Here is a 19,496-nt window from a genome sequence, read left to right on the forward strand (position 1 = left end):
TATTTATTTGATTCTAGCTTGAAATCCAAATAAACACAGTTTATAAATTTATAAAGAGATGGGTTCATTTGCTTGGCTCCCCCAATATTTGATTCAAAACAACAAAAAAAGAATGGCGAAATTGGAGGAGAGAGAAGATGAGAAGAAATGGGCAACGAGTTGGGGTGGATATAGAGAAGAGCTGAAGAAGGGAAGCCGAATAGCAGCACCAATGGTGGCGGTGACGGTTCTACAATACCTTGTGCAAGTTGTATCAGTAATAATGGTAGGACATCTTGGTCAGCTTTCTCTCTCTAGCGTCGCCATTGCTACATCCCTCACCAATATCACTGGTTTTAGCCTTCTGGTAAGCTACTCTTTCTTCTGCTAAGCTACTCTATTGATGGAGCATCTTAAACTAATTGAATGTTTTTCATTCAAACTAGTCCGGAATGGCTGGTGGATTGGAAACTCTATGTGGGCAAGCTTATGGTTCACAACAATACAAAAAGCTGGGAATCTATACTTACAGTGCCATCATTTCGCTCATCTTAGTTTGCCCTCCCATTTGCATGCTATGGATATTCATGGACAAATTGTTACCTCTTGTTGGCCAAGATACACTTATCTCCTACAAAGCTCGCCAATATTCCCTATGGTTAATCCCGGGACTATTTGCAAGCACCATCCTTAAACCTTTGACTCGATTTCTACAAATGCAAAGTTTGATTCTACCAATGCTCTTAACTTCAATTTTTATACTGTGCTTCCATGTGCCTCTTTGTTGGATTCTTGTGTTTAAATTGGATTTAGGTGATCTTGGAGCTGCAATAGCTTTTAGTTTATCAACATGGTTGAATGTGATCTTACTTGGGATTTATGTAAGGTATTCATCTACATGTGAGAAAACTCGTTCACCATTGTCCAAGGATGCTTTTCTTGGTGTTCCTCAGTTCTTTCGCCTTGGTGTTCCCTCAGCTATAATGGTTTGGTACGTGTTTTCTTTCTCGTAAAATCAGTTTTGGGTGGTAAAAGTTCTATAAATTGCATTTTATCTCCTGTATTAACAAAAATAAGTAAATTAGTCATATATACTAATTAAAAAAGTCAATTAGTCTTTTCTGTTAAAAATTTCATCCATTGTTTAGAACCGGTATAGTTGACAAACTAACTGGACATTGATACATGGTGTGCCATATGTACATCATACTGGCATACATGTACCAATTTTTAATAATAGAATTAGTGGATTTAATTTTTAATAGAATGACCAATTTACTTTTTGATTCAATGTATTGGGATTAATTTACTATTTTTTAGTAAAAAAATAAAATACAATTTGACTTCTAATACAAAGACCTCCATGATACTTTTACCATTTTGGGTACTAATTGTTGTGTCTCACAAATGGTTTTCCATTCCTATCAATTAAGCTTGAAATGGTGGTCAATGGAGTTGCTAACTTTGCTATCCGGCCTTCTACCAAATCCAAAGCTAGAGACATCAGTACTATCTATATGGTAATCTTCCACTTTGGTACCTTTGAACTGATAAATTGGTTATTGTTTTTAGGATAAATTGCGCCTTTAATAACTAAACTATGGGTAAATTTTTGTTTGGATCACTAAATTATTCAAAAATTTTCATTTAAGTCTATGAGCTGTTAAAACTAATTTTATATAGCTTTCTCTGTTCGTATTGTCTATATCAATTGAAAGCTCTCTTTCCCTTTCTTTTTTACAGTTCAGTTCTTTTTCTTATAAAATAGTTTTGGATGTCACAAATATGCGAACTAAAATTCAAATAGCTTTTTTCTCCGATCTCTTACACTGACCGTTAAAAACTTAACGGCCCAGTGGCTTAAATGAAAATTTTTGAATAGTTTAGTGACTAGAACAAAAACTTAACCATAGTTTAATGACTAATGGTCTAGTTTACCCTTGTTTTTAATGCCAATGAATCTAATGCCTTGAATCTTTATAATCAGCCTAACAATTTCAACATTACACTTTACTGTCCCCTATGGTTTTGGAGCTGCAACAAGGTATTCTATAAATCTGGTTATTTCTAACAAATATTTAAAGAAAACCAGAGATTTTAAAGCTTTGAGTAATGATCCACAGCACCCGAGTTTCGAATGAACTTGGAGCCGGGAACCCCGAATCGGCTCGCGTGGCGGTCAAGGTAGGAATGTCTATGGCAATCACAGAGGCAGTCATGGTGAGTGGGGCTCTGTTTTTCAGTAGACATATAGTTGGATATGGTTACAGCAATGAGAAAGCAGTGGTGAACCATGTTGCTACAATGGCTCCTTTGCTTTGCATTTCACTTGTTACTGATAGCATTCAAATTGTTCTTTCTGGTTAGTAGTCTCTCATTACTCTTTCATTCTTAACCTTAAATCAAATGCTTGGTTTTAAATAAATAATAATTTGGATTTTGGAATGTTTTTTAATTAAAAATTTGAAACAGGAGTTGCAAAAGGATGTGGATGGCAATATATAGGAGCCTATGTAAATCTTGGAGCATTTTATCTCATTGGATTGCCAGTGGGAATAATACTAGGATTTGTTGGACACCTAAATGGAAGAGGCCTTTGGCTTGGAATAGTAGTTGGTTCAATTGTGCAAACAATCCTTCTTTCTCTCTTTGCAATCTTCACAAATTGGGAAAAACAGGTTGGTTAACCTTCCCCATGTCTAATTTAATGCACTAAATTTTAAAATTTTATGGTGATGTGTTCTTATCTGCATTATCATTGGTTAGACAAATTTTAAGTGATAAAATTTCTGAAAATTTTTATAGGTAGCCAAGGCCAAAGAGAGGATATCCATGGGAAATTAAGTCATCTATTGTTGGTTACCAAGTGGGAAATGGCAATTAAGCATAATTCTCAATCTCTCAAAAAGGGAGAAAATATGTAAATTTTCAATCTGTATTCCATTCTTAAATTAGGTAGCTGCTATAGTCTTTTAATATCAAAAAAAGAAGAAAATTGCATGTTGCAATTTACAAGTTACAATGGTTGTTGAAATTTGAGAAACGATGAAGACATTTTTGTTAAGTAAAATGCAATCTTTTATGTCTCGATACACTTTTATTAATAACTCAATATTGAGGAAGTCTAAAAGTATACATTGACAACAAGAAGCCCTTTCCTTCTTCCAAAAACTATACAGTCACAACACAAGGGATAGTGGTTCCTTTCCCCTATGTGGCAGATTCCCTATACTGGCTAATGATGATCATAACTTACTCGCAGCAGATGTTATGGAAGATGAGATCTGAAGAGCCCTTTTTGACATGGCTCCTCTGAAAGCTCCGAGTTGAGATGGACTCCATGTTATGTTTTTTTCAGAATTAATGGCACAACGTCGGACCATTGGTGTGTAATTGGTGAAGGGAGTCTTCATGCAGCAATTAATGGAGCCATCATTGAATAGAACAATTCTAGTCTAATTCCCAAAACCCATAGCCCGAAACACCTTTCGCAATTCAGGCTTATCAGTTTGTGTGCCGTGCTCTACAAACTCCGATTCAAGTTGGTATTTCTTAAATTAATCGTGCTAAATCAAGTGAGCTTTTTCGCCGTAAAAAATATTAATGACAATGTTGTCATAGCTCAACAAGTAATCCATTTTATGTGTATTGCTCATGGGAGGAAATGATGGATGGCAATTAAGGTGGATTTCGAAAAAAGTCTATCATCGAGTTAAATGGAATTTTATTAGGGAATCTTGGGATGATGCGGAAATCACAACATTTTTGACTCGATTAATCATGTCTTCTATTTCGTCTACCTTTATGCAGATTCTTTAGAAAGATCTTACAGGGGAGTTTAAACCAATGAAGGGAATCTGAAAGGGCTGTCCCTTATCACCCTACCGCTTTGTTTTATGTATGAAAAGATTTGGGCATAGCATTCAACAAGCTGTGAAATGTGGAATTTGGACTCCCACCTTTTCACATATGTTTTCCGCAGATGACCTAGTCCTTTTCTGTGCGGCATCTCTAGAACAAGCATAAATTGTGAAAGGAATTCTAGCTCAATTTAGTGCATATTCCAAACATCATGTTAACTCCAATAAGACAAAAAATTCCTTTTCAGCCAACACGAAAGCCTATGTGACCGAAGCTATTAGTATGCCATTGGGGTTCCAGAAAGTGGAGGACTTAGGTACATATCCCGGCATGCCGCTCTTCAATCATTGAATCACAACAAACACTTTCATCTTTATCTTGAAAAGGTTGGGAGAAGACTCAATAGTTGGGAACCTAAATAACTCTCTATAGCGGGGCGAGTCACTTTGGCAACATCAATTATCCTAGCTTTTCATTACTTCATGCAAACGATTATGGTTCCTACTAGAGTTCGAATTGAAATTGAGAAATTAGCACGAAATTTCATGTGAGGATCTTCAAAAAAATGAGTAAAAGCCTTACTCTAGTCAATTGTCACTTACTAATTCATCTATAGTAATTTTATCCTTACTCATAATAATTTTGATTGTACATATAACACTTTATAATTAGTTCGAAAATTTCTTTTTTCTATAATGTAATGAATATGCATAAATATGTGTTGAGAATTAATGAATTTTCTTTCTTTTAGTAAAAAAAAGATTCATTTCATTTTAGTTTCTCAATTACATGTTGTGTTGAGTTTTAATTTATTGCATCTAATTAGTAACTTTAAAAATGCATATTTGCATATGAATATATTTGTAGTATGCACTTGAGACATGTATATAACATATTTATTAAGAAATTAAAAATTAAATTATAAATGTCACAAGGTTGTGTTGTAAGATATAAATTGAAATTGTTCTCTTTTGGTAGTCACAATCCTTTCAAGGTTTTGCTACCCTTTCATGCACCTTTATAGATTTGAACCCAAATGTACTCTACAAAATGTCGTGTTGTAAGATACAAATTGAAATTGTTCACTTTTGGTAGACACAAGCCCTTAACAGTTCTGCTACCCTATGGTGCAACTTGAGTGATTCAAACACATATCTTCACACAGGAAGAAGTGTATTCTGTAAAATAGATATCAATAAATCCATTCTATGAATCGCATCATGAGATACAAACTAAAATTCTCTTTTTTATGTACCCAAAAATTCTTCAAGGTTTTATAAACTTCAAGTTCACTTAACAAATTCAAACTTACATCCCCAAACACAAAAAATTACACTCTATAGAATAGATCAATCACATGAAATTGACAAAATCTCTTAAACCTACTAGAAAGAACAATTTTATATTATATCTCACAACACGATCCATTGCCTTTTTTATATCATGACTTCACTCAATATGTTGAAGGTTATTATCATTGTCCTCAATAAATGCCCACAAATTTCCCAAAGTTTATCACCATCAATTTTATCTTTCTAGATTCCAACTAGAGTTGTCCATAGGTTTTGTCAAGTTCAGGCCCTAACAAAATTTAGGCCCGAGCCTGGTTCGACTCAAAAATTAAACTTAAATTTTTGTCTAAGACCAGCCCAAATTATATATGCTAAACCTGGGCCCAGCTTGACCCGACCCATATTAAAGCCTATAGTATTGATATAATAGGGAATGTATCAATACCTTGGGGAGGGTATCGATGCACAGGTAATTTTTCTTTAACTTTCAAAGCATCAAACCTTAAAATGATATCGATACCAGGCAATGTATCGATATTTTTGGGCCAGGTTGGGCTCGGGATGAAAAACTCATACTCGATACCCAACCCGTTTAGAAAACGGACTTCATTTTCTGTCCCAACCCATTTTTTATATTTATATTTTTACCTAAATCTTCTCACTTTTCAAGTGACCCGATCTATAGACAACTCTAATTCCAACTCCAAACATAATTAAAAAAATCGTTTAAAAATCATAAAAATCCAAAAATAAATACACAGAACACATTTACACTAGCACCAAAACAATAAAAATACAGCCACAAAAATATTTAGGCATGAAAAAATGGGCTGTAAATAATACACCTATTTAATTGACACGTGTGTAATATTTAATCCATTTGTAAAAGCGATGGTGGCATTATCCCATCCTAGCATACCAATAATCGTCTCCCACGTATAATCCAAGAAATTTATTTCCGTTTTTAACTATAATCCAACAAATTTTCCCCCTCCAGACATACAAGACATCACTATTTCCAAATCCTTCACTCTCATCCAAATCTCCTCTTTTGTTTCCTGCGATTAATTTCCTCTCCCCCCATGGCTTCCGTAACGGTTGCTTTCTCTCCGATTACCACCGCTGTTTCTGCCCCTTCTTCTTCGGTTTCCGATCGGAGAATATCCGTTAGATTACCGGGATTTCGTGGTCTCAAGAGTAAATCGACGTCGGCGTCGGTGGTTCCGTTGTTCCGATCGGTGATCCGGGAGCCGCTTATATGCGGTCGAGGTGGCCGTGTGGTATGTGAAGCCCAGGAGACCGCTGTTGATGGTCAGTTCCTTTGTTTTACTTCACTTGGTTAGATTTATTTGTCTTCTTTGCTATAATTGTTTTTTTAGTTGACTGGTTGTTTGGAAAGTGAAGGAAAGTGGAAGAAATTAGAAAGGATTACTTGTTGAAAATGAAAAAAAGAAATTAATTTGTGTTAAATAAAATCATTGGTTTGTAAGGCTACAAACTAGCTGATTTTACATGTTTAATCTGGGGATGTTTACGAAATAAGATTTTAGTAGAATTAACTGATTCTGTTTGTTAAAGGTGGTAAATTTGTTTTGGGTTTTATGAAAAAGGAAGTAATTATTTTACATCTCAATGAATTCCTAATTCTTCTCTCCAAGATTTGAACTCAGAAACTTAAAGGTTGAAACTTGAAAGTAAACTTATTAGGACTTGTTGAGTGAAACTCTTTCGGTAGAAGCCTTCGAAGTTTCGTCTATCGAGCAGCTAATTGGATCCAATAATCTTCGGTATTGTCACCGTGTCATGTCAGGATTTTGTCTCTCGTCTCTGCGGAGAGCCAAAGTGCCGTTAGCAGCTTGGTTCATAGAAGAGGAGTGTCTCGAGAAATCGAGCTGTACATGGACGCACAATCACTCACCAAGGGGACGTGAGCATCTTGACCTTGGAGGATTTGAGCCCTTGATCTGTAGAATATAGATCACTGCTTAGAGGCTCACGGCACATTGGCTCTTGGTGGAGGTGGGAGATAAAACCTCGACACAACCCAGGGGGCAATACCAATCATTGTTGGGATTAGTTTGTCTCTCTAATAGACGACATTTCAAAGACTTCTCTTGAAAGAGTTGGCCATTATTGACTATTGCAATTGACTGGCTCATATTATTGTCAACACCGTCCATGGTTTATCTCTCAAAACAAAAATAAGGGATCTTGAAATTTGTTTTGTTTGCTTGTTCAGAAATGAAAGAGGATAAAAGAACAGCGGAGAGTTCATGCCATTATTACCTGATTTACCTTGCCATTGTATTTAGAATTAATACCCGTGAAATATATATAGCTATACTGCTATTGATTGACTTGATGTCATAAGTTAATCTAGCATCAACTCGGTAGAGATATTACTAAAATATTCTTTAATATACAAAGTAACAAATATTGATAGATATAATAAGCTCCTAATTGAGATAGTATCACGAGTCAACCTAATTGTGATATTATTATTAAAATATCTTTTATATACAAAGTAACAAATATTAATATGAGGATGTTTTTGTCTTTTCATGCTTTTTAATAAGATAGTACTTGGTGGGTTTGAAATTGAGGAGCATGCATATCAAAATTTAACTTTGTTATTTCAACCAAAGAATTATTTGGTTTTGTATGAATTTTCTTTTTTCTTTTTGGGTATTATGACAAAATCTTAAACTTAGTATGTTTCTGTTTTATTTTATAGAAGTAAAGAATTATGACAAACTTAAACTTGGTATTCTCATTGATGGCCTGTTTATATAAGAGTAGTGGTAATACTTTACACAAGATTACTAGAATAAAGTAAAAGTAATAAAATCAAGCAAATAAATGATGCAGTTTTATTTGAAGATAAAGACACAATCAATTAGGAGGAAGGATGATGAAAAAGAGAGAATGAAGGAACGATTTAGTTTCCTTCAATAATTTGGTTTGTTCTTGGAAACTTGCAGTGTCAGCAGTGAAGGAAGATGCATGGCAATCGCTTGTTCTTGATTGTGAATTGCCTGTTCTGGTTGAGTTTTGGGCTCCATGGTGTGGACCTTGCCGTATGATACACCCCGTAGTTGACGAGCTGTCAAAGGATTACACTGGGAAGCTCAAATGTTACAAAGTTAACACCGATGAGTGCCCTAACATTGCAACTCAATACGGAATTCGAAGCATTCCGACTGTTATGATCTTTAAGAATGGGGAAAAGAAAGATGCAGTGATTGGTGCTGTTCCCAAATCCACCTTGATAACCTGCATTGAGAGATTCTTGTAGAAGTGGTAAGCAAATATCACTTCTCTTCTCTTCTGTAATTTAAGCTATTTCTAGTAATTTCTAGGTTTGTCAACTTCCAGTAGCACATAGTAAGTGTCACTGTACTAATTTCACATTTGGAGTCTACAATTTTAACTATATTTTATTTTAAAATTTTATATTGATCCTAATAAAATTTCGAAATATTGGTATTGTAAAGGAGAAGGATTCATCAGGGGTTGATGAAGGACTTTCCATTAAACATGCATTCTAAGGGTCTGTTTGTTTGCCAGTAAAATGTTTTTTGGAAAATGATTTCTGGAAAACAATTTACTTTTTTGAAAAATAATTTACTGAAAATATTTTCTGGTGTTTGGATGAATCTATGTAAAATATTTTTTGTTGTTTGGCAAATTTTTTGAAAATATTTTTCAGAAAAGTTGTTTTTACATATATTAATAAATTTATATACATATTAATAAATTTTTATATTTTAAATTGTTTTTACATATATTGCAATGATTTATTTATAAATAAATAAATCAAATTAAATATATAATAATACTCAATTATTAAGCTACTGTTGACACTATTTTTTTTGATAAAAACGAAGTGGACTTGGATTTTGAAAAACAAAAACGAACATGGGAGTCACCACTAATCTTTTTTGATGAGTTGTGATCGGGTCACCTCGAAAAACGGTTATTTTTAATAAACGGTTTAGATTTATTAAAACAACGTTTTTAGTCTGCGAAATTTAAAAAAAAATTAGGTTCGGGAATCGGTTACGCACGAGGAGGGATTAGTACCCTTGTAACGCCCAAAAATTGGTACCTAGTTTAATTAGTGTCTTAGTGTTGAAGATTGAGAACTTTGAAGAGTTTTAAAAAAAGTACGATCCTAAAAAAACTCGAATAACATGGATTGAAATTTAAGACTCTTGTTCCGAAGGGATATCACATCCAGCATTTTAGGACACGATACTTTAAACCATTGAAACCAAGATCACCTTATGGTTTCAAAAACTCATACTTTGAAGTTTTAAGAGGATATTTGACTATTTGGTCAAACGAAAAATCGAAACACAGCACGTTAGGAAACTCTTTCTCGAATTTTTCAAATGTAAAATATTGTCTTTATTTTAAAATTTTAAAAGGATACTCGGCTATTTGGTCAAACGAGAAGACAAAACCCAGCACGTTAGGGCACGTTTTCTCGAATTTCTAAATGCAAAATATTGCTTTTATTTTGAAATTTTTATTTCTTTGCGTGTTTGAGTAGAAATTAATGCAATGTTTTAAATGATGTGTGAAAAAAAAGGAGTTACGTTGATAGAGTAATAACAATATGAAAATACGGGTACACAATTCATAATTCGCATGATAGCGATCGCACAATGTACATTATTTTAAAACCCACTAATAGTCGAGCATATGAAATAAAATCACATAATAACAATATAAGATAAATAGTGAAGATTTGAAATGAATAATATGAGATACTCTACATTAACAATATACATTTAATATAAATAAAACTTAGGATAATTTGAAATAGACACTTTAAGCAATTCAAAACAAACACTACATAAAATAATTTTAAAGAAATGTTATGTAAATAATAAAAGATCTAAAATAAATAACATAAAAATAAAAAATATAGAAAAGATAATCAAACAATTTAATATAAGTCATAAAATTAAAATAAAGTGCAAGTTGTTAAATAGGTAAAAAAATAAATTGAAATAAAATAATAAATAAATAAGTTAAGAGATTAAAAAAATGAAACAGATTAAGGACCGTATTGGAATTGAAATAAAAACAGTGGGAGAAATTTAAAATAAAAAAAAGGAATTTGGGGTCGATTGAAACACAAGCAAAGGCGCGAGGGCCAAGTGGGGAATTAATCCCTGACCCTTAAGGCGTGTCGTTTTGCGCGGGACCTAATTGAAACGAGTTCAAAATTGCAGTGGTTAAAGTATAAAAAGGGTGAAGACCCAATTGCACTTTACCGCAGAAGCGGGGGGCTAAACATGTAATTAGCCCCTCCCCAACAAAAAACACGCGGATCCTCAACATCACTGGGTCGGGTCACGGGTCGAACGAAAAACGGCGTCGTTTTGGCCACTGATCTTAAGGCCCAAAACGACGCCGTTTTATACTCAATATAAATACTAAAAAAAACAGGAAAAATCAGTTTAAACCCACTTTTTTAAAAAAAAAATTCAGAGAGCTTTCAAACTCTCTCTCTAACAGCCTCAAATTCGGCCAATAGGGCCACTGTCTACGCCGCCGTGGCTCCACCGTAGGCGGTAGTCGGAGCGACGCGGAGATCGGATTTTCAGCCCGATTAAAAAAAATTTGAAGGCCTAGCCTTCTGAGCCTTAAGACCGAAAAAAGAAGAAGAATCCACGCCCTCTTCCGTCCCGATTTTGGCAGCCGAACAAGGCTCTGGCGATGGGCTTTGCGGGCGACCTCAGGTAAGTCTTTTTCTTTTTTATTTTCGTTTAAAAAAGGTAAAAAAAAACAATAATGAAAATAAAGAAAAAGGAAAGATTGAAATTTAAAAAAAAAAATCACATTAGTTTTTTTTTTTTTTTTTGCTTTTATTTCTATTGTTTGTAAGAAAAAACCAGAAAAAATTACAATGTTTTTGTTCGGCCTATATAGCCGATTTTTACAACCTTTAAACTTCTATCTTTTGTCGTTTTGTTGCTTGGCCTTTTCTGCTTTTGTGTGTGGCTCTTGATTTTGCAGGTACCTGAGGCATGGATGGCCGGTGATAGAAGAGTCTAGAGCGGTGGCGGCGTGCTTGAGGCTGGCGGCTAGTTGTCAGACCTAGGTGCGGCACACCTAAGGTTTCTGCCTCTCATTTTGCTGAAAATTTATTTTAGATTTTGGGCCATTTGGGCTTTGAGATTTTGCTTTATTTGGGTAATAATTGAGTTTGTAATTTGGGCTGATAATTTAGACTACTTATTTTTATTTTGGATTTTATTTATTGTTGTTGGGCCGGGCAAAATTTGAGTTTTACAATAATACTCAATTATTAAACTACAATATTAACCGTAATAAATTAAAAACAATTAAAGTCAAATAATAATTTGTAATCAAGGATTGAATAATTATAAATTAGCTTCCAAACCACAATTAATATTAGAAATTAATAATATTATCCAAATGCATAATTAGTAGTACACCACATAATAACAACATTGTTCAAGTGCATAACTAATATTACACCACATAAAAGTATCAATATCTTCAACCTTGAGAAAATTTTTGAAGCCAAATTTTTTTATGCTTCTTACTTTTAACTAAAAAAACTTTAGCCTCGGATTCATGACTCACTAGATAATCAAACACAGAACACAAGAAGTCATCACCAAATCCTTCTTCCTCCATCGACATCACTTGTTCGTAAAGCTGTGGTGTCTTATCCGCAGTAAATTGTTCCAAAGCATTAGCAATTTTGCCAAGTTGTTCACCCAAAAATTTAATTTGTTCATCAGCGACGCTTTCTTGAACATTTTTTCTTTTACGTTTGGATGTGCCAGATGAAGATACATTTGTTATTACCTCTTCAACCTCTTCATTGTCGCAGTCTACAAGCACTGAATCTTGATTACCATCATCCAAGTCTATGTTAGCAGATGTTTTGGCAAAACTCCCTGTTGCCATACTTCTTGTGTGCCTGTTGGATATTATACACAATTAGAATAACAAGTAAAAAAAATATATATTAACCATTTTACTTTTTCTATAATCATATTTAAAATCAAAAGTTGTTAAATTAAATTATTCAACCTAATTAATAATCTTAAAACTTATATTTATATGTATATAATTAAGATATATTTACACGTATGTAATATATAATTTAGTAAGAAACTAAAAAGTTAGACTATAATTATATATATGAAAAATATTATAATGTATTATAATATAAAAAGAAAGCCATAATCCATTTTCATACAGCTTAAACTATTTTAATTTTGTGAAAATAAACTATTTCTCAAACAGAAAAAATATGATTAGCTATACTTGCAGATGTCACTGAAACCATAGATAGAGCTATCCATGTGTCATGTGGATATGAAAATAAAATAAGAAAAATGTACGAACGCCATATTACCGACAGGAAAATTTCACTCAATAGAGCAAAAAACAAGCCATACCTCCAACTATAGTGTTCCTATTATCCAAAATACCAAAATGTTGAACAGTCCTACAATAAAGAGGCCAGGTGTGTAACCCAAGTACTGAACAGCAGCTCCCTGAAACAAACGAGACCAGACTGTCAGCATCATTCTAAAATTTCTCATTGTGCACTGATAAGATCGATGATATAAAGTAGAATAAAGTTGGAACGGGATAGCATAAATCCACCTAAGTCTTAGAAAAACCTAAACATTATATGTTTACCCGAACTTTTAAGCTACTCTAATTTCAACAAAAAAGTTCCAACATTCCATTCAAATTTCAACATAATAAAAATCTAATTTCTTCACCAGCTTTCAACCAAAATGAATATAACCAAGAACCCATTCTTCTTTTTAAACAAAAATAAATAAAGCTATAGACTTTACCAAAAACCCAATTCAATGTAATTATCAAATATAAAACCTAAACTTATATATATATCACTTACAAAAGCAAGCTTGCAAGATAAACAAAGTAATACAATTTCAATACCAGCCTTGAAATGACAGTTCTTTATACACTCAAAATTTTTTTTAACTCTCCTTATCAAACCAAATGGTTCAAAATCCACAATTCTAAACTGCTTAAAAGCTTAAAAAACCCAACAAAAACCCACTGGAAATCAAGTTTTTTGAGAATCAAAAAACTATACATAGAATTTTGATATATCTTACTTCAGGGTATGATTTCCAATCAACAAAACCATCAGATTATAGAAATGAAAAAATTCAAGCATCTTTGCTAAGAATCTAACCAAATAAACACATCAAATCAGCATCGAAAAATCAAGCTTAATTCTATGAACTTATCAAACAAATTTCAAAGATAGATCAAGGTTGACAAGCATAAAATCCAAATAAATCAATCATCTCAACTTCATTTTGAGTAAAATCAACAAGCAGCTATCCCAAAATAAAAGCAAAACACAAATTTTAAGGAAACAATACATTACCATGCTTAAAAGCACATAAAGCAAGCAGGGCATGGAAGTCAAGCTAAGGAAACAACTCCACATTATTACAAGCAAAGAAGCCGAACCCAATCTGCTACACGATTGAAACCCATTGTACTCTGGAAAAAATGGAACTAAATATAGATCCTTGGGGTATTTCTTCTTGTTCAACAATGGTAATTATAGACAATATATAAACCCTTTTTTCATCATTTAAGTTTTAGAGTTTCAGATTTAGTCAATTATCTGGTTTGTTCATATGTTGTATAGCTTTGTTCTACTCAATTCGGTATTGAATAATCGCGATTTTTAAACTTCCATTCCTTAATTTTTTTTTCTAGTGACCAGTATCCACATAAATAAGTATGTTTTAATTTATGTAAACTGACCATAACATCGTTCGACTAAATAATTAATATATGGAGCTAGCCTTATTGATACTAACCTCTTAGCAGTGAAGCAAAGCAACATCTTGAAACACGATTCAAGTAAGCAATAACAAATTGGGGTTTGAAGTAATCAAAAACAGCAGCAGCTTTAAATTAAAGACAACCACAATATGGAAAGCATCAATTTTTTTAAAGGAGATGGAAACAAAAATTGAAGGCGCCACAATGGCTTTCAATGAAAATGGCAGCGGCTTTGAGAACGACAAGTAGTGGAAGTTTGGATGGATTGGTACGATAAATATGGATAAAATTGCAGTAAAAAGGAGCAAATTCGAGGGATGATCGGCACTTAATAGCAGTGAATTGGAATGGAATTAGTGGCAATTTCATCGAGAAACTGTGGCCTCCTTTGTAAAAAAAAACTATGACTAGGGTTAACATTAGGGATTTTGGAACTGACAAGACATGAAGAAGTTGAAGTCATGGTGTTGGAATTGAAGTTGTCTCAACCAATTGCAAGCAGCTGTTTGTTGACATATATTGGAAGACAGAAGGGGATACCAGTAAGAACAATAAAAATTCCCAATTGCAAGCTACCAGAAGGGGAAGACAGAAGGGGATACTTACAATATCGACGATGGGCCAACTTTGGGACGTTTAGATCCTGCAAATTCGTGAGGGGAAGACAGATTGAAGAAGGAGAAGGACGGAAGGAGGGAGGGATTTTCCGAAAAATGTCTTACGGAAATGAAATTAGTAAGACATTTTCCCTAAACTGAGGCCATTTTACCCGTGTCTTGGAAAACATTTTACAAGTGTAAAATGTTTTCAGGCTTCCAAACACTGTAAAATTAGGAAAATATTTTCCGGAAAATGTTTTCCTGCAAACAAACGCACCAATTGCATTGAGTGATGCCTACTGGTACAAAGTTGAGTGTTTTACTTTACAAACTTTGAGTGCATGGATACTTCCACCAGTTGAGGATGCAACTGATTAAGATTAGAGGCAGAGGGGGTTATCGACCAAATAAACAAGGTTAAAATATGCCGTTAGTCCTTATACTTCGATAAAATTTGAGATTTAGTCTTAACAATTAGTATATTCGTCAAAATTTATTGATGTCTAATCATTATGCTTTCTTTCTTCTTCTTTTTTCTTTCTTGATAAAGATCCTTCTAAATATCTAGTTGAAATAAGTAAAAAGCAGGCATAAATTAGGAAAAAGTTCATTGGAAGAACTTCAACGTTATGGAATAAATATCAAATTTATATATTAATTTTGTTTTAATATACAATTTGATACATGAATTTTAATTGTGTGTAATTATACACATGAACTTAAATTGTGGGTCATATGTATATATGAAACTTTGATTTTGATTAAGTTATACGCATTTAAAGAAATGAACACATACATTTATTTTCGATCGGATTAATATTATAGTTTGTATATGCAATATATGAATGAAAAATTGTGTTAATTCACTAATGTTGCCGCAATTTATATAAATTTAATCAAATTAAGTTTTCATGTACAAAATAGTACAAAATTAAGGTTCATGTATAATTTTGATATTTATTCCTTTTATAATTAATATATATTCTATTATTTTTGAAAATCAATTATTTCTCACATGTTTAATGTTACATGCATTGCAAATAATTTTATGCGTTTAATTTTTAAATAACATATATGATAAAAAATTAAATCATAATTAAAATATTTTATCATACTCAATATACCATCTCATTTTACTAAAATTAATATAATTATATAAATCGCATTACAGATGAAATAAAGACTATTGTACTAGAATATAATTCATGTTAATCGATTTTGAAAATAAATGTGAAATTTGAATTGTAATTTATGTAATTTGTTTGAATTGGTTTGGACTAGATCGACCAATCGAATTGATTGGATCGAGAATTAATTCAAAAATTATATTAAATTATTTACTCAAAAATTAGTATAGACCGCTTGAACCTAATAAAAATAATAATTATATTAATTGTTTTTATAAATTTTAGTAATTTATTTAATCGAACTAATTAAACCGATGAATTAATGAGATGGATTCAACTATGAATTTGAAAATTCAATACCATCACTATATTGGCATAGTGACCTTTATAGCTTCAAAAAGGCTATATTCGCATGTCTGAGCCAACTTGCAAGTTAAAAAAGAATAAGATATTTAAGAAAACGATTCTCAAAATTGGACCATCTACTGATCTCAAATACAATAATCAATAATATTCGTATTTTTATTTGTTCGAAAAATGAGGTGTTGGGTTTTTAGAATCGAATCAGTGGTTAAATCGATTAGATAGTTAGTTCGTTGATTAGATTGATTCATATATTTTGATTAAATAAATTATTTTAAATTTTATAAAAATTAAAAAAATATTCAATTAATTTTTAATCCAATTTAATTAGTCTATACCAGTTTATAGATCAGTCGATCTGATATCTCTCTTTTATCCAACCAAATTAATCAACTAATATGATTGAGTCTGATTTAAACAACGTGGGACAAGAAATAATGAAAGCAATTAATCACTTGAAAAGAATATAAAAACCTTATCTAAGCAAACGGAGAAGTGGTCACCTTGGTAGACTTTCAGGCTTCCTTGGTTGGCAAGTTTTTGTCATAGACCACTCAATTTTCCCTTATTCCTTAGGTTAATAAATTTTTTAATTAAAATGATTTTCTCTCCTTTTAATTCTTAAATTTTTTATTTTTATTAAATTATTTAAAATTGAATGAAAATATTAATTTTGTTAATTTTGTTAACGTAAAATCTATATATATATATATATATATATATCAAGTCAACAATTAATTAAAATATAAAAGATTAAAAATTAAAAAAAATTAAAAAATCTGAAAATCTAAAAAATACCATAAAATAACAAAAAAATTGCTTGAGCCATTTAAGGAATTGCATCAGCTCTTTGTTTTCTTTCTTTAAGCTGCCGAAATGAGTAAAGAAGGAATATTCAAGAACTCTCTACTTGCCTCCAAATTTATCTAAGTAAAAAAAAAATTCCATAATTTTCTTTAAATTAAAAATTAGAGTCAGAACTATAGGAGTTAAGTAAAATAGCAAGGGTCTCTCTTATCTTAACCAGTGGTCAAGGTTTGATCTTCGCCTTGAGTATGGAGTAGTTTTAAAACTCGTAGTCAGCATCTACCCCTTTCATGAGCCTACAGAATGTGGATGATTAATTATTGAGCTCGCTCCAATAAATATCTTGAAAAATAAAAAATAGAGCTAGGAATAAATAATTTTAGAAATATTCATATTTAAGTTTTTTTTATTTTAACCTATTATCATGAATTTTGAAAAAAATGTATTACGTATTATATTTTTAAAGTTCGTAGCACAATGGACATATATTATGTTTTATATTTTATTAATACTTTTCTCGTGTCATAATATGAAAACTATTTATCGTTCGCTATCAATACTGTATCATCACATTCTAATATTATTATAAAAATATTAAAATATAATGAAATTAAATTTAGTTAAAATTATTTTAGGTATCAATTAAATAAAATTGTCAAGTTTTGCAAAGTATATATTAATGCTAAAAAATTTTACATAATTTTTCATATATTACAAGATTAGATTGGATTCGAGTGAATCAATTAAGTTCTTAGAATGTAGAGATATGATCGAGATAGTGTTGATGATTCTTGAGAGCATATATTCGAGTGATTTTATTTTGACTCTCATTGATGTAATAGTTATTTCCAAGGAGTTACTTTGTATTCGCTTGAATTCTATGTTAGCAAACCAAAATTAATATATGCATGATGCTTGTCTAAGTTATGTAATGAGAGTTTATTTTGTGCAGCCTAATTTGTTCATTGAGTGACTGTTTTTGTGAGAGAGTACAAATTGTTTATTGTAAACATTGTTTAAGTGTTTATTGTCCAAGTTCTCAGGGGGGATTTGGAAGTGATTGTTCTGGTATTTAGGTACAAATATGAAATCTCTATACTTGGAGAGTAATAAATTGTGAATCACTTGTTGTATTCGTGATTAAAGATAGTGAAAATACCCATTGAGCTAAGCTCTGCAAACATAGGAAACTGAACAGTGTAAACAAACTTTCGTGTTCTTTGAGTTTTTATTTGCACTGTTTTTGCAATGTCAAGTCATAGTAGCCACTGCAGTCTAACTCTTCCAATGCAATTTTCGTTTTAAACAAATAAACAATTTAAGGTAACAACATGAAGCAAAGAAGAGACCCCAAAACAAATGTCAACTCAAATGGCATTGACGTGGCATGCTCAATTATCAAGGTTGTGGACCATGATGCGGTGAGTCTTTGAGTAGGACCTTGCCTCTGGCAATGGATGTAACCTATAACTTGAAACAAAAATTATTTTTCCCCGATGATTTTTCCACATACTATTGAAAAAATTGACCATAATTCGACATTGAAACAATACCCAAAAAGAAAGAGGGGTTGATAGTCGACTTTTCAATAGCCAAAAAGAATCGACTACCATAATTAGGGGTGAGCGTTCGATTGAATCAAGTAAAAAAATTTTGAGTTGGTCGAGTTGATCGAGTTGACGAGTCCTATTTTATCATCCTAACTCGATTTGAAATTTTTTCGAATCGAGTCGAGTAGAATGAAATACAAGTCAATCGGATTGAGTGAAATTGTTTGAGCTAAATTAAAAATTAAACATGTCAAATTAAAATATTATTATAGTATAACTAATTCCATGTTAGAATATATAAATTTGAAACCATATATATTTGAAAATTTTTCAAAACAAAATTAAAAAGGAAGAAGAAGAAGATACTTTAGTATAATAAACTTGAATAATTAATTAACTTATTTAGTTCCCACAATTATTATTTTAGAAAAATTTTAAAATTTTAACTTCTTTATGTATACTTTAGAATCTTTTAAAATTATTATAAATTTTAAAAAATATATAAATTTAAGAATTTTATAAATAATTTGAATTCAAAAAATTATATTGAATTTTTTTGTAATTTTGTTGATATAGTGACCTACTTACTCAATTTCAAAATTGACAAGAATCGAAATGGTATTTACATCAATCTATTATTCAATTATTCGAGTTATTCAAATTGTAAAATTCAACTCAAAATTTGAATTACTTATTCAAGATTTTAAGTTGACTTAAATAACTCGATTCAATTAACTCGAAATTTAATTGTTTTTAATTTTTTCAAATCAAATTAAGTTTTGTCCACCCTTAATCATAATTAAAGATCCAAAATTAACCCAAATAATAGAAATATTATTTTATCAACCATCAATAATTTTAAAGTTAAGGTGAAAGATAAGTTCTTTAATTTATGGGCTGTCACATTATTCTAGATGTAGATTTCATAATTTCATCAAATATATAAACTTACTATATAAATATATATTTTATACAAGTATATATAATTAATTTTTAATGTATTCTAGAAATTTATTCCTTTATGAAGATGTACTAATATATTTAAAATAAAAATAATTATATACAAAAAATGTTATCCCA

The 19,496-nt window shown here is 31.5% G+C and overlaps 2 protein-coding genes and 1 long non-coding RNA gene across 3 annotated transcripts; 2 read left to right on the forward strand and 1 right to left on the reverse strand.

Annotated features, from left to right (window-relative positions):
• Window positions 1-112: 112 nt before the first annotated feature.
• On the forward strand, window positions 113-3,073 carry LOC105766544 (protein DETOXIFICATION 14). Its single transcript, XM_012586034.2, has 7 exons — window positions 113-346; window positions 426-970; window positions 1,413-1,499; window positions 1,967-2,023; window positions 2,103-2,341; window positions 2,452-2,657; window positions 2,785-3,073. The coding sequence occupies exons 1-7, from the start codon at window positions 113-115 to the stop codon at window positions 2,821-2,823; spliced, it is 1,407 nt and encodes a 468-aa protein (XP_012441488.2). The 3' UTR covers window positions 2,824-3,073.
• A 3,039-nt stretch (window positions 3,074-6,112) lies between these two features.
• LOC105766546 (uncharacterized) lies at window positions 6,113-8,625 on the forward strand. Its single transcript, XM_012586039.2, has 2 exons — window positions 6,113-6,443; window positions 8,114-8,625. Exons 1-2 carry the CDS (start codon window positions 6,215-6,217, stop codon window positions 8,425-8,427), a joined length of 543 nt encoding a protein of 180 aa, XP_012441493.1. The 5' UTR covers window positions 6,113-6,214; the 3' UTR covers window positions 8,428-8,625.
• Window positions 8,626-11,555: 2,930 nt separating this feature from the next.
• LOC105766547 (uncharacterized) lies at window positions 11,556-14,975 on the reverse strand. The gene is made up of 3 exons (XR_001125287.2): window positions 14,577-14,975; window positions 12,584-12,682; window positions 11,556-12,099 (listed from the first exon to the last, which is right to left on the reverse strand). It is a non-coding gene; the product is annotated as an uncharacterized LOC105766547 (long non-coding RNA).
• Window positions 14,976-19,496: the final 4,521 nt, after the last annotated feature.

Source organism: Gossypium raimondii, chromosome 5 (genome assembly GCF_025698545.1).
Source record: "Gossypium raimondii isolate GPD5lz chromosome 5, ASM2569854v1, whole genome shotgun sequence".
Lineage (NCBI taxonomy): Eukaryota > Viridiplantae > Streptophyta > Magnoliopsida > Malvales > Malvaceae > Gossypium > Gossypium raimondii.